The 14,605-nt window shown below is 44.6% G+C and overlaps 1 protein-coding gene across 12 annotated transcripts in view; it reads left to right on the forward strand.

Annotated features, from left to right (window-relative positions):
• LIMCH1 (LIM and calponin homology domains 1) overlaps nucleotides 1-14,387 on the forward strand; it is a 216,150-nt gene extending 201,763 nt beyond the window's left edge. For 11 of the 12 annotated variants that reach the window (XM_082237995.1, XM_082237988.1, XM_082237993.1 and 8 more), the window contains 8 exons: nucleotides 1,486-1,590; nucleotides 2,135-2,271; nucleotides 3,854-3,972; nucleotides 4,668-4,791; nucleotides 6,509-6,601; nucleotides 7,947-8,055; nucleotides 9,043-9,145; nucleotides 13,569-14,387. In XM_082237995.1, coding sequence (XP_082094121.1) covers nucleotides 1,486-1,590; nucleotides 2,135-2,271; nucleotides 3,854-3,972; nucleotides 4,668-4,791; nucleotides 6,509-6,601; nucleotides 7,947-8,055; nucleotides 9,043-9,145; nucleotides 13,569-13,594 — 816 coding nt within the window. In that variant the 3' untranslated portion in view covers nucleotides 13,595-14,387. The remainder of the gene's footprint in view (nucleotides 1-1,485; nucleotides 1,591-2,134; nucleotides 2,272-3,853; nucleotides 3,973-4,667; nucleotides 4,792-6,508; nucleotides 6,602-7,946; nucleotides 8,056-9,042; nucleotides 9,146-13,568) is intronic. The other variant, XM_082237992.1, reaches the window with a different exon arrangement.
• The last annotated feature ends 218 nt before the right edge of the window (nucleotides 14,388-14,605 follow it).

Consider the following 14,605-nt stretch of genomic DNA (forward strand, 5'->3'; position numbering starts at 1 on the left):
TTTCACTGTAACCACAAGATAAGGCTTGCCTTCAGATCACTGCTGTGAACTGAATGTGAGTAAAACTTTATTCTTACTTTTAAAGAAGACTGTGTTGTGTTATTATTTTAAGAGGGGAATGAAGGGGAAACTTAAGCAGGAACAAGCCAGACTGGACTGCTTAATTAAAGGATTCTAACGAATCATCAACTTGCTTCCAATAAGTTGAAAAGGGAATGTGCTCTGCTGTTCGCTCACTAGCGTGAGTGAGGAGGGATAATATCAAAATACGATATATCCTCTCCTACCTTCCTCGACATTCCCACAGTGAGGCAGTCTGTTCCGCCGTTAAACAGCTTTTCCTATTAAGAAGTTTCTCCTTCAGTTTAGCCGGCACCTACTTCTCTGCAGTTTTCCAGCCATTGGTTCTAGTCCAACTCTTTAGCTGCCCCCCTCCCCCATCCGCTCACCAAACCTTTTTCCCAATATAAATATACCGAACTCTTTCAGCAGTTCCTCACAGGAAATGGTTTCTGAACCGCTCATCTTCCTGGTCACCCTCTTCCTAGACACACTTCATTTGGCCAATGTCCTCCCTCAAATGTGACCCCAGAACTGGCCACATAGCTCCACTTGCAGCCTGACCAACACGGAATAGAGCGAAGCTATTACTTCTTATGATCCGGGCAGTAGCTTTTTTAAAAAAGCAGCACCATTTATTTCCAAACCGGGTTTGTTGCCAGAGTCTCGCTCTTTTCAGGTGCATTTCAGTCACATACGGACAGGTTGTTCAGTTAAGAGTTGACTGGGAGGTTTTGCCCAATGACCCCACTTCCCTGTAAGATCGGATTTTTTGCAATAAGGAAAGTGCACTGGGAAGTGTAGGGTTTCAGCACTGTATCATCCAGTCTCCTTGCAAACACATCAGAATGAATCCCCTTGCCTTACTTGTAAGCTTCCCAGAGGCATTAGATTGGCTGCTATTAGAAACAAAATGCTGGCCTTTTAGATGGTATATGTGCTTTTGTTATCCGTGGAAATTTCTCAGTAGCAACAATTTAAAATAAATCAATCAATGCTGGACTATGATGGGATCCAGCCAGGGGAGTTACATCCTTTGTTTTTCGGCCCAATTTTATTTTATTACATTTATTATTAAAACACATTATTTTATAAAATGTTCATTGACATCTGACTTCCAGCCTCTTCCCTGTGCCCAGTGGCGTAGCAGGGGGGGCCGGCCGCACCGGGCGCAACATCTGGGGGTTAGGGTTAGGGGGCACAAATCCACGGGTTAGGGGCGAAAATTACTTGCCTTGCCCCGGATGCTGACAACCCACGCTACGCCACTGCCTGTGCCTCTTCCCTGCATTCCGTTCCTCCCCGGGGGAAAATCGGGAAAGGGCACATTTGAGTCTTCTATCGCCTGGTTCCTAATGATGCAGCTGGGTTTTGTTGCCAAACTTTCACCATTTCGTTCTTTCGACATCCTTGCCTCTCCTTTAGGAACGCAAGATCATTGAGGACACTGTGGTACCATTCACAGTCACTTCGAGCTCTGCGGAACCCTTGTCCACATCTTCCTCTGTGACGGATGGAAATGGGACTGTGGTGAGTTTGCTGGTGAAACGAGGGGGAAAATATGGGATGGCAAAAAAAGGAGTCAGATCTTGTCATCTCTGCGTCATCCAAACTCCGCCAAGCGCAGCAGTTCAGGGATCTGGTTGCAGTGTCTGCTTTGAAAGCAGCATTGAATTAAAATGCCTTGGGATTTAGCCTTCTCTTTGTGGAAAGAATCTTTGGAAGGCTGAGGATGAATGTGCGATAGAAGAATTATATAGCTATGTCTGAAATGAGAAGCTGGCCAAACAAGTTCAGACATTGAAAGAGCTGGACGTTGAGGGTGATTTGGTGGGGCAGTAGTGTGGCATTCTTCAATGGGTGAAATCAAATGAGACTACACTATGGCACAACTTGTTGGAGGTGAAGGGGTAAAAAGTTTTAAATACACTTTTTTGCCATCTCTGTCAAATCCTGAAAGTATAATGTACTTTTAATTTTTTTAAAATAATCCCCCCCCCATTTTTTCTTTGTTAAATAAATAGGCTGTTCTTTTTTTAAAAAAAATGAGTGTCTTTATTTCAATTTTTTGTAGAATATGGTGGACGTGAGCTACTCTGAAGAGGAAGATAAGCAAAAGGAAGATAGAACTCGGAAGAATTTATTTTCTGAGCAAGATGGTGTTCCCTTTTCAAAAAGCAAAGAATATGAACCATGGAAGGAGAATATGAGGTGTGTAAAAGAAATAACATTTCATGGGGTGTGCTTGCACAGGTGTTTCTTCCAAAAGAATATATGCACAAACCGCTTGAGCCATCTTCCCACTAGGGAAGGTACCGAAGTCTAATTTCAGATATGGAAGTTTTATTTTGGATATGACAGAGAAGCCTGGAAACAGGAAGCCTGTGATATGTGTGTTTGCCCAGTGTCACTGCCCTATCCTAAGATGCTCTGTGGACAGGTTGACACATACATGTTTGCCATTAGATAGAATAATAATAATAATAATAATAATAATAATAATAATAATAATTTATTTATACCCCACCCATCTGGCTGGGTTTCCCCAGCCATTCTGGGCAGCTCCCGACAGAATGTTAAAAACACAATACAGCATTAAACATTAAAAACTTCCCTAAACAGGGATGCCTTCAGATGCTTTCTAAAAGTCAGATAGTTGCTTATTTCCTTGACATCTGATGGGAGGGCATTCCACAGGGTGGGTGCCACTACCGAGAAGGCCCTCTGTCTGGTTCCCTGTAACCTGACTTCTTGCAGTGAGGGAACCACCAGAAGGCCCTTGGAGCTGGACCTCAGTGTCTGGGCTGAATGATGAGGATGGAGACCCTCCTTCAGGTATACTGGACCAAGGCCTTTTAGGGCTTTAAAGGTCAGCACCAACACTTTGAATTGTGCTCAGAAATGTAGTTCGAGCCAATGTAGGTCTTTCAGGATCAGTGTTATATGGTCTTGGCTGCCACTCCCAGTCACCAGTCTAGCTATTGCATTCTGGATTACAGTGGTACCTCAGGTTAAGTACTTAATTCGTTCCGGAGGTCCGTACTTAACCTGAAACTGTTCTTAACCTGAAGCACCACTTTAGCTAATGGGGTCTCCTGCTGCCGCTGCGCCGTCGGAGCACGATTTCTGTTCTCATCCTGAAGCAAAGTTCTTAACCTGAAGCACTATTTCTGGGTTAGCAGAATCTGTAACATGAAGCGTATGTAACCTGAGGTACCACTGTAGTTGTTATTTCCAAGTCACCTTCAAAGGTAGCCCTACATAGAGCACATTGCAGTAGTCCAAGCGGGAGATAACTAGAGCATGCATCACTCTGGCAAGACAGTCCGCGGGCAGGTAGGGTCTCAGCCTGCGTACCAGATGGAGCTGGTAAACAGCTGCTCTGGACACAGATTTGACCTGTGCCTCCATGGACAGCTGTGAGTCCAAAATGACTCCCAGGCTGCGCACCTGGTCCTTCAGGGGCACAGTTACCCCATTCAGGACCAGGGAGTCCCCCACACCAGCCCGCCCCCTGTCCCCCAAGAACAGTACTTCTGTCTTGTCAGGATTCAACCTGATAACATCACTGATTGGTTTTCATGTACAAAACAGCTGCCACCAGGGCTAAGAGCGAACAGATTTTCATATCATCTCAGATGCAATACTTTATCATAGGAAGAGTGTGCTGCCAAAACCAAAGCTACCTGAGCCTTCCCATATGGGTAGCTGTGGCATCATCAAGCCTAATTTCAAATGCGATTATGAAATCGCTCCATATTGTTCCTACCTTTTTATGTTTTACGTTTATCAGCACTGTAAATAAAGAAGAATATATAAAAACCAGTAAACAGAGAGGAAATGAGCAAGACCCACAGACGTCCAGGACAGAACGTCTACAGCCCACAGAGATGACTTTGCCACTGTGCCAGGGTACGTGAAGGCTTTTTAAATCTCTTTACAAAACAACAACTCTCTCCTAACTAATTGAAACTACGTTTGCAGTGAAAATAAAATTGACTATTCTCCTTTCTGGTATTGCATGTATTGTTAAATTTAGAGGAGATTGAAAGAATTAAAATACTATGAGTTGTTTTGTGCAGAATCCAACCCCTTTATACAATGCGGGGTTTAAAAGAAAAAGAAACCACTGCTCAGAAATTATCTTTGGAGAACTTTCAGCATAGCCTTCACAATGAGAGTGCTCCCAGGCTCTTGTTGCTATTTCACTTGTGAAATTCAATCACGTACCATGAAATTCAGCTTCCACATTTAAAGTGAATTTGGTACATAACAAACGTGCTTGCAAAATAAGCCAGACACCTTGTGATAAGGAAAGTGAGGAGAAATGCTCTGGCTGTGTACGTGAATGACAGTTGCTTCAGGGAACGTCCCGTAAACTCCCTGGAAACAAATCGCTCAATAAAGAGGTTTTCTGGAAGTGCAAAAGGCTCGAAAAATGACCCTCTCCATGCTCGACAACCGTAGCAATGTAGGTATATGTCTTTTTCAAAGCTTTAGGATGTCTTTCTTTTGAGTGTGTGTGCGTATTCAGAAATGTCCCCTGTCAAACAACCCCTTTATTATGATGATGATGATGTTTGTCTAATTTGAATCTCTCTCTCCAGATGTTACGTGGAATCAGCAGTTATTAAGTAAACAGAGCCCACGTGTTTCAGACACGAAACAGAAAAACTTTCCGTCGGAACATAATTTAGGTCTGCCGGTCAGTTCCGCAAGAGAAATGAGGAGGTAGGTAACACAGTTGTCAACACTTAACAACACTAACAGGACTGGCTTAAAGGTTTGTCAGTTAAAATTAGAAACTTATTTACAATGATACGGAATCTCAAAGCAAAAGTAAAGGTAGATGGGGGGAATGAGAAATGCGGATGAAATTATAATTGGAAGTTAGAAAGTCAGTTGGGTTGGGAGGGATGGGGGGGAGTCATTGACTCGAGAGAGTCAGAATATAGGTAAGGTAAAGGTAAAGGTAAAGGGACCCCTGATGATTAGGTCCAGTCATGACCGACTCTGGGGTTGTGGCGCTCATCTCGCTTTATTGGCCGAGGGAGCCAGCGTACAGCTTCCGGGTCATGTGGCCAACATGACTAAGCCACTTCTGGTGAACCAGAGCAGCGCACAGAAACGCCGCTGGAGTGGTACCTATTTATCTACTTGCACTTTGACGTGCATTCGAACTGCTAGGTTGGCAGGAGCAGGGACCGAGCAACGGGAGTTCACACCGTCGCGGGGATTAGAACCGCCGACCTTCTGATTGGCAAGCCCTAGGCTCTGTGGTTTAACCCACAGCGCCACCCACGTCCCATAGGTAATGTAAAGATATGTAAAATCACACAGTGTTTTTTGAAAATGAAAATGCCAATAAATATTATTATTATTATTATTATAAAAAGGAGGTAGGTAACAGAGGCTTCCATGACTTAATCAGCATAGTATGAGAGCATACAATCAGCTATGATATCACAGACCACACTGAGACAGAGACCCCGGGGAAGAGAAAGAGGTTGCCTTAAGTTTCGTGTTTGACCCTTCCCTAAGCGAGAACAACAAGTAAGCCACTCTGGGAAGGGAGTGTGACATCTGGGGGTAGACCGTAGAAACAATGGGTCATGTGGTAAAATGTTCCTGGATTGTACAGCTTCAGAGCATGGAGCAGTGAGGAGAGGAGCATGACATGACTGGAGCCTCTTGGGCTTGCTGATCAGAAGGTCGGCGGTTCGAATCCCCGTGACGGGGTGAGTTCCCATTGCTCTGTCCCAGCTCCTGCCAACCTAGCAGTTCGAAAGCATACCAGTGCAGGTAGATAAATAGGTACCGCTGCAGCGGGAAGGTAAACAACGTTTCCGTGCGCTCTGGTTTCCGTCATGGTGTCCCACTGCACCAGAAGCAGTTTAGTCATGCTGGCCACATGACCTGGAAAACTGTCTGTGGACAAACGCCAGCTCCGTCGGCCTGAAAGTGAAGATGAACACCACACCCCATAGTCAAATTTGACAGGACTGAACCGTCCAGAGATTCTTCACCTTTACTTTTCCCCTTATTATCATTATGAGTTAATTAAATCCTTCTCGCCTGTGGAATACTAGCCACGCTTTTGTCCTACAATGATAATTCTGACTATACACGGAGGCGTTTTTTTACCCAGTTGCGACTCCCCTGCTTCCATTTGAAGAAACGATGTGCGAGAAGAGTTCACCACAAGATGCCGGGAGAGAGGTTCTTATTCAACCTCCAAAGCCTGCACCAGACCACTCAGGCCTGCAGCATGAATACTCACTCTTGTCAATGCACCAGCCCTGCCTGAGGCAACAGAATGGCTTCCTAGGGGCCGCTCAGTGCTTGAGGCTCAGTGCCATTTCCTGCCCCATTAGGATCCCTCCTGACTCTCTGTTGTGGGGCTGGACTTGCTTCACCAGAGTTCCCTCCTGTTTTGTTTCTGTTTCAGGGCAGGCTGTCGAGAGAGCTCTGGAGCTGGGCGATCATCGTCATCACCCTGTTCTCCTACAACTCAAAGCCAGTCACCCAACAGGTACAAAAGGTCAATAAGGATTTTCACAAACTAATGAGCTGCTTTACAGAGTTTTCATTCCAGCTAAAACTTCCTAACTGGTGAGCACAGTTTTGAGGCATACGAGTGGTGGCATAGATTAAGACGTTCCCAAAAGTATTTTATCACCCTGGAAAATATCTAGGAGCTGCTTCTACAGATAATGGGAGGTTGTTCGAATGCCATGTGGAGTGGAGGCAAAACATAAAGGAGGTAGTTGTCTTAGGATGTCAGTTTGCAATTCTTAGTGCAAAAAGTATTGATCTGATGTGTAGAGATCTTTCCTATTCTACTTAATTCAGGAGGGTTCTGGAAGCTTCTGGAAGTTTCTCTGTGTGAAAGAAACAAGCAGAAGGTTCACGATGTTTGGGTTATTCCTTCAGAGAAGCTGAATACAGCTGGCTTAAACTGATTCTGTCATGGTCATGCTGACTATAAAAGTAAGGCCAGAAGGAGCCTGGGTTTCACTTTCTCTTTCTATCTCTCTTCCTTCTGTTGTGGTGTTCTGTACATAGTATGCTTAGTGTTAAGGTTTAGACTTACTATAAGCTATTTTAAGTTTAAGTTAAGTCTGCTGCAACTGGATTTCTTACGGACAGTGTCAATCCTGAATGTAATGGATTTGTGACCATTATGCTCATTTGCCTTCAGTAGCAGTAAAGCTCTGCTGGATGAAATACAATTGCCTCTGGTCTATTTTTTGAGAAATCCTGCAATGAGTTTAAACTGTTATTCTGCTAACTATACATTGGAATCTACTCTGGATCAATACTGAGTAGAATTTCAATGGCACAGGATCCTATCAAACCACCACGAATATGGAGCACATCCACATGGCGCTTGCCTTATAGGAATAACTCAAGCTGTAGCTATGATGGTTGTAGCCCTGTGGGTGTCTCAGCCAGAAACAGTTCCTTCCTGTGCCATCCAGCTGACAGAGAACCGAAATGAACTGTGGTGCAGTATGTTCATTGTCCATTGGGCTACTCTGGTGAAGATGTCTCTCTTTTCCAGGAGATGCGCTACCCTTGCCAACCACAGGCAGCCACTGTCCATAATGTCACCTTAGTACAGTGTTTCTCAGAATGTAGGAGAGGAACCCCACCTTTGGGGTGGGAGAGACCCTCAGCCATGGCTGGTTTGGCCATGAATGGTTTGAGCACTCGCTAGGTCCTCAACGCTTTGGCTAGCTGGAGGACAAACCAGCCTTTTCAGGGCAGCGGCAGGTTTCCTCCCGTGCCAAACATCAGCTTTCTGAGTGAGAGGATTTTCATGGGGGCCACGGCATGGGAGGAAATGTTTGAATCTGGTTTTGTCATTTGTCTATTTCTTTTAGGTCTGTCAGCGGAAAGAAACTCTGCTCTAGCTGCGGACAGCCTCTCGGGAAAGGCGCTGCCATGATTATCGAAACACTCGGTCTTTATTTCCATATTCAGTGCTTCAGGGTAGGATTCCTCAGTAACGTATTCTCCCTAAAGGATGGCCTGCCTGTTGTCTTTTGCATGGCAGTTCCCTTCAGCACAGTTGGGAGGTTTAGTGTAACTTGCCTTGCAAGTGCTTCTGTTTCTTTCTGGTGATGGACGCTCCACCATCCCGAGCCGTCTATGTGGCAAGCTACTCCAGACAACACAGCCACTAGAAATCCTCCTGCTTTGATGTCAGGCATCAGGGAATCTGATCCCTCCCACAGTGGCAGCCAAGAAGCAGATAAACAATAAAAGTTCTTACCAAGCAATTTATTCAATAATTCACAGAGAGCGACGAAGGAAGGCAGTCTCCCTAAGATAATGGTGTTGCTCAGAGCAAAGTCCCATCCCCACCGTCTCTCCTATTCTACATCACCCCTGTGTCGGTTAATCTGAGCTTTCTGCCTCTGAACTCTCTGTTCTAATACCCTCAATGCACGCCTGGTCCTGGGAGAGGGGGTGGTCAGGTATGCTTTCCAAAGACACTGAGTCTGACAGCTGTCTCTCCCCTGATGCTTCTTCTTCCTGCTGTTCCTCTCCCAATATTTCCCAGCTTCTCCCCTCTGAACTGTGCCCTTCTGCAAACCACTGTTCTAAATCTATACTGTCCTCCTGTTCTCAGGAAGGTTCAGGAGAAAAGGGGTGGGGGCGGTCTCCACCGTTCCTCCTTAGTCCAGCCCTTGACACTTGGAGACAATGTGAAGATGTGACAGGGAGTAAGGGAGGGATATTTCACCAAAGTACAGATCCCAGGTTTCTTGGTGGATGGGCACCATGACAATTAACCTGGTATAAAAGCAACATAGTTTGGGTATTATTATTATTATTATTATTATTATTATTATTATTATTAGCCCATCTGGCTGGGTTTCCCCAGCCACTTTGGGCAGCTTACAGCATATCTCTAGATATCCCGACGAATGTATTATTTAACTTTAATTATATCCACTCTTTGTCAATAAATAGTGTGGAATCTGCAAGGGACAACTTGGAGATGCAGCAAGTGGAACAGACGTCCGGATTAGAAGTGGTCTTCTCAACTGCAATGATTGTTACATCAGATCCAGAAGTAAGTACCGGGGACTGGTCTCAATGTGATATTTACTCTGTGTGTGTGTGTGGTTTTTTTCAACACCGCATACTACATTAGCCTTGCAAATATGCCCAGGGCCTATGCCACCCCACAAAAAAAAAAATTTAGTACCTCACTTGCCAATGCATACCGGTTGAGATAAATCATTTGTGGCGCATCAGTTGCCTGAAAGATGTGTGCAAACAAACCAAAGTGCCCTGAGGCACTTTACACCGCCCTCCTGTGCACACTAACTCAGAAGTAAGTCGCACTGTGGTTAGTGGGCTTACTTCATGGCAAGGGTTCCTCAAGGTCTTCCATGGTTCCCTTTGGAGAAAGTGCAAGTCTCCCCCTGAGATCAGTGGGACTTAAAAGTGCCTAATTATGGCATGGTCCAACCCTACCTCACATTTTACTAAAACTGATCAGATGGAGGCAATTTGCACTCCTCACAGGTAAATGGGCAAGTGGTTATTTACAGGTACGTCCAACATATAATCTTGTAATGATTTAATTTCTTGTTGAAACTGTATCCTTTTCTTATTCATTCATTCCATTTATATCCCACCTTTCCTTCAAGGAAATATGGTTTTTTTCTCCTTGCCTCCTGCCTGCCCCAGACCCCCATTTTATTCCATAGCGATCCAATGAGGTAGATTCAGGTAGGTAGCCATGTTGGTCTGATGCAGTCAAAATAAATAAAAAAACTGTCCAGTAGCACCTTAGAGACCAGCTCAGTTTGTTCTGGATATTAGCTGTCGTGTGCATGCACACATGAAGAAGTGTGCATGTACATGAAACCTTATATCCAGAACAAACTGAGTTGGTCTCTAAGGTGGTATTGGACAGTTTTTTATTTATTTCCAATGAGGTTGGTTAGGCTGAGAGAATATAATAGGCTCAAGGTCACTCGGTGAATCTCACCCTGGGTCTCCCCAGTCCTGGTCTGGCACTCATTACCGCACCACAATGAGAAGTGACCTTCGCAAAGAGTTACTTTGAGATTGCAGGTTTCGCCTCCCGATCTTTTTCCTGGTTAGTCGTACCGGTATCTGAAATAATCTAGCACTGCGAAACCAACAGCACTAAATGCTAGAGCTAATGGGATATTAAGAGGCTGATCTCAGTAAAATAAAATACTACCACTGGCATGTAGAAGAGGGGATGCTGGCATGTTCTGTGAACCCACAAGATACTCGTAGCTGCAGGAAGGTTGCAGGCTTGATATTCCACCATTGTGAGTTTGTAAACTGGCTCTGGAGCACAGGCTGTGGGGAATGGCAGAAGAAACCGCTCTGATTCCTTTCAAAATTCAGTGCAAAAGGCCAGGAAGGGACAGAGGCTGTTCCTGTCTCTCTGCAGCGACCTGTTTGCACTGATCTTTTAGCACTGCCTCGCTCATTTGCAAATTTAGCAGAAGAAAAGCTGTCCCAGCTGGCTCAGAGGGTACAGCTGCTCACGTTCCATGATGCATGCTTAACAACAACAACAACAACAACAACAACAACAACAACAACAATATATTATTTATACCCCGCCCATCTGGCTGGGCTTCCAACAAAATATTAAAATATTCCAATAAAATATTAAAATACAGTAATGCATCAAACATTAAAAGCTTCCCTAAACAGGACTGCCTTCAGATGTCTTCTAAAAGTCTGGCAGTTGTTGTTCTCTTTGACATCTGGTGGGAGGGCATTCCACAAGGTGGGTGCCACTACCAAGAAGGCCCTCTGCCTGGTTCCCTGTAACTTTGCTTCTCACAGTGAGGGAACCACTAGAAGGCCCTCGCTCTGGACCTCAGTGTCCGGGTAGAACGATGGGGGTAGAGACGCTCCTTCAGATGCTTTGAGTAAAGAAGGGAAGCACAACAGATGTACCTCTCCTCTTTCCGGGGAAGAAAAAGTGTGTTGTTATTATAAAGCGTGTTCACATCAAAAGAGAGCACGTGTTGCGGTTGGGGCCGAACAAAACCCCCCCATGTTAGTGACCAGGCCATAGATGGACAGAGGCCTGGGAACAGATTGGAGGATGTTGTTACTGGGGCAATTTGGATGTTGCCAATTTAAGGGGTGGGATCAATGGCTTTATAAGCAGGGTCCACAGCTTTCTCTTTCTCTTTTGCTGTGGACACCGGATCTCCCGCCCGCCCTCCCTTGCTTGGGCTTGCGCCTTGACCTTGCTCTGCCTGTCATGGGGTCGTCCGCCTTGGTGCGGGGGCCCAGTAGGAATTTACCATTTGGCTGATTAGTGCGTGCCTTTTGGGTTTTGCCTACTGCTTAGCAAATCGTCACAACTTGTAAGGTTGGCGGTTAGGCATTGGTTTAAATTGATTGGTGGAGGGGTATGGATAGGCTGGGCCTGCCCCTCCAATGCTGCTGCTGACGGGTATTCCGTTAAAGGAATTCTGAAGCTTACCATCCCCTTCGTCCAAACCCTGACGGCAGGGTGCGGGCCGCGTAAGCTTCAAGGAGCAAGCGCGGAGTAGCTGAGGGCCTGTGACGCAGCTCCGGCTGACTCTGTCCCTTGTTCCTCCGGGACTGGCTAGGGAGTCAGTACTGTCCCCCATGGCGGGGGGAGACAGATAGTCATAAACCAATGCCTAAGCAACCACTCTCAATTTGTATTTAAATAAAGTTGTGGCCAAAAAATTATGCCAAAAACCTTAAACAAAAATATATGTGTGATGTGTGAGTTATTGGGAAAGGGGGGTTTTGGTGGACCTCAACACGCAAAGAGAATGAGAAGGGAAAAAACTAATTCTAAAAAGCTGCTTTTTGCGCTGGGAAACACTTCCACATCCTGAAAGGTAGAGGGCACTGTTGTATAGTTTCACAGTCAATTTGCACCAGGGAGTCGCACGTTTTTGCCAGGAACTGTCGTAAATAATGAAATGAACAATGCATAAATTATCATTTAGATGTGTGGCTTTAATTATTTCAATCCCACATTCTCATTCGGCTTTGAATCTAACTGCTATAGCCTGTTCTGCGAAAGGGTGGACAGAAAGTAGACGGCGATTTGACAGAAAACCACGTTCCCGTTTACAGTTGCTGACTACTGCTGAGATTTTTGCAATGCTAAGGAAATGCTAGTGTGCTCACTTAGTGGGGATCAGGGGGGAGCCATGGAGAAGTGGGAGAAGGGTGTGCATTTCTCCTAATCTCTCAACCCTGGTTGAGTAACTGCATCGAGCCACGAATATAAAGCACATCGCTTCTCCCAAAGAATTCTGGGAACTGTAGTTTATCCATCTCAGAGCCTCAATTCCAGCATCTCCTTTAAATGTACACAGCCATATAAGCCTCGGTGGTGCACTGCACCCTCTCTTCATCTGTTTAAGATTGGAAATACAGAAGGAAGGAGGTCTTAGGATGCTTGTACACAAAAAATACATTGCAGTTGCCATTAATTTCATTCTGAATTGATTTTAGAAAGCTGTGTTACTTTTATTGTTGTTAGCCACTCTGAGCCCAGCTTTGGCTGGGGAGGGCGGGATATAAATAAAATTTTATTGTTACTTTTATTTTAAATGTTATTAATTTTCACAAAATTATAAACAAAACAAACAAATAAACAAACAAACTTAGATCATAGCCTTATTAAAATTGCACTTATTAACATTGTTAAGTGACTTCCTCGCTTCCCCTTGGTTGAATTTCCATGCATATCCTTTTAACGGTTTTCCAAATCAAAGTTCTTATGACATTTAACTTAAACATTAACATCCTTATAACTTTTCATTTTAAAATTAAACATATTAATTCATCACTTAACTTATATAAAATCCTAAGCCAATTAAGTATCTGCAAGCTATTTCCAGTTAATTTAACTTTAAATATTTAACTAAAAATCATAAAATTTTGTCCATTCTTCCTGATGCTCCTCCTCCTTCTGGTCGCAGACTCTTCCGGTTAGGTCGTCTAGCTCCAAAAACTCCATCATCTTCATATTAAAAAGGTAAAGGTACCCCTGCCCGTACGGGCCAGTCGTGTCCGGCTCTAGGGTTGTGCGCCCATCTCACTTAAGAGGCAGGGGGCCAGCGCTGTCCAGAGACACTTCCGGGTCACATGGCTAGCGTGACGAAGCTGCTCTGGCGAGCCAGCCAGCACCAGCGCAGCACACGGAAACGCCGTTTACCTTCCCGCTATAAACTGGTACCTATTTATCTACTTGCACTTTAAGGGTGCTTTCGAACTTCTAGGTGGGCAGGAGCTGGGACCGACAGACGGGAGCTCACCCCGCCGCGGGGATTCGAACCGCCGACCATGCGATCGGCAAGTCCTAGGCACTGAGGTTTTACCCACAGCGCCACCCGCGTCCCATCATCTTCATATTATTTTTATCATTTGTTGCTTCCTGACGTGAAGAATGGCATAAGCGCTTTCACTTTTTCTACCCGTTTTTGTCTTAATTATAGCCGCTGGTCAGCCCACGACTTTGTGACATGGATTTCAGTCTTGTGCACAGATGTGTTCTCCAAGAAGGATTGTCGCTGTTGTTCTGTTCCTGGGGCTTCTTCGGGACAATCTCTTGTCAGAGCTTATATCCATGGACTTGATAGCTCTCATCTCATCTTTGCAAGGCAGGCACAAAAGGCTACATCGGCTACTTTCCAATGCAATACATATTCCACCCCCTTTCTTAATTCACTTCCATTACATGTATGAAGTTCATCTCTGGACTTTCAGCTCCTTTTCCCTCTCGCGGGAGCGTGCGTGATCCATATTATCAGTTACGTTTGGTTTCCGAATCTGCTCTTATGAAAGTAACAAGGAAATAAAGATGCAATAAACCTGTCCTGTTTCTAATACGACTAGGAACTGAGAATGTTAAGTTTACACTACTTTTTGTAGATGTTCTATAATATGCCAATGTGTAAATCTAATTAGTTGCATTTGAAGAAGAAAAAAATTTAAACAGCATGACAGAAAGCAGTTCCCCCCCCCTGTTTTGTTTCTGAAGTGGTAACTTTTATATATGTATACAAAGACACTAGTTTGATCCAAACATCCTGTAATTCTGAAACATTTTACTATATTACTTTCAGTGGAAGTCAGGAAATTGAGTGAGCAAGTGATTGCATGTTCAATCCTACACCCATGGACCTGGGAATAGGACCCACTGAACTCAGTGGGGTTTACTTCTGAGTAGACATGCCTAGGATTGGACTGACAGTCATGCCATCTGTTGTGTGCATAAAATGATGTTTCTTGTAATAACAAACTATTTTACCGAATGAAGTGTTTTCTCTAAGCTTAAATAATACATGCATTCAAGGTTGTAGAAATACCCAACAGGTCGACTGGCAGCCCGTGAGATGAATCTACTTTCTGAAGCAATTTACCAGCCACTGGTAGCTGTACCCTGTTTTAATCGAAATGTGCCCAGGGTTTGACTTAGATGCAGAGGGAAGTTGGTACCTAAATCATCATCTATCCCAACCTCAATACAGCT

Source organism: Podarcis vaucheri (assembly GCF_965113315.1).
Source record: "Podarcis vaucheri genome assembly, chromosome: 9".
NCBI classification, from domain to species: Eukaryota; Metazoa; Chordata; class Lepidosauria; order Squamata; family Lacertidae; genus Podarcis; species Podarcis vaucheri.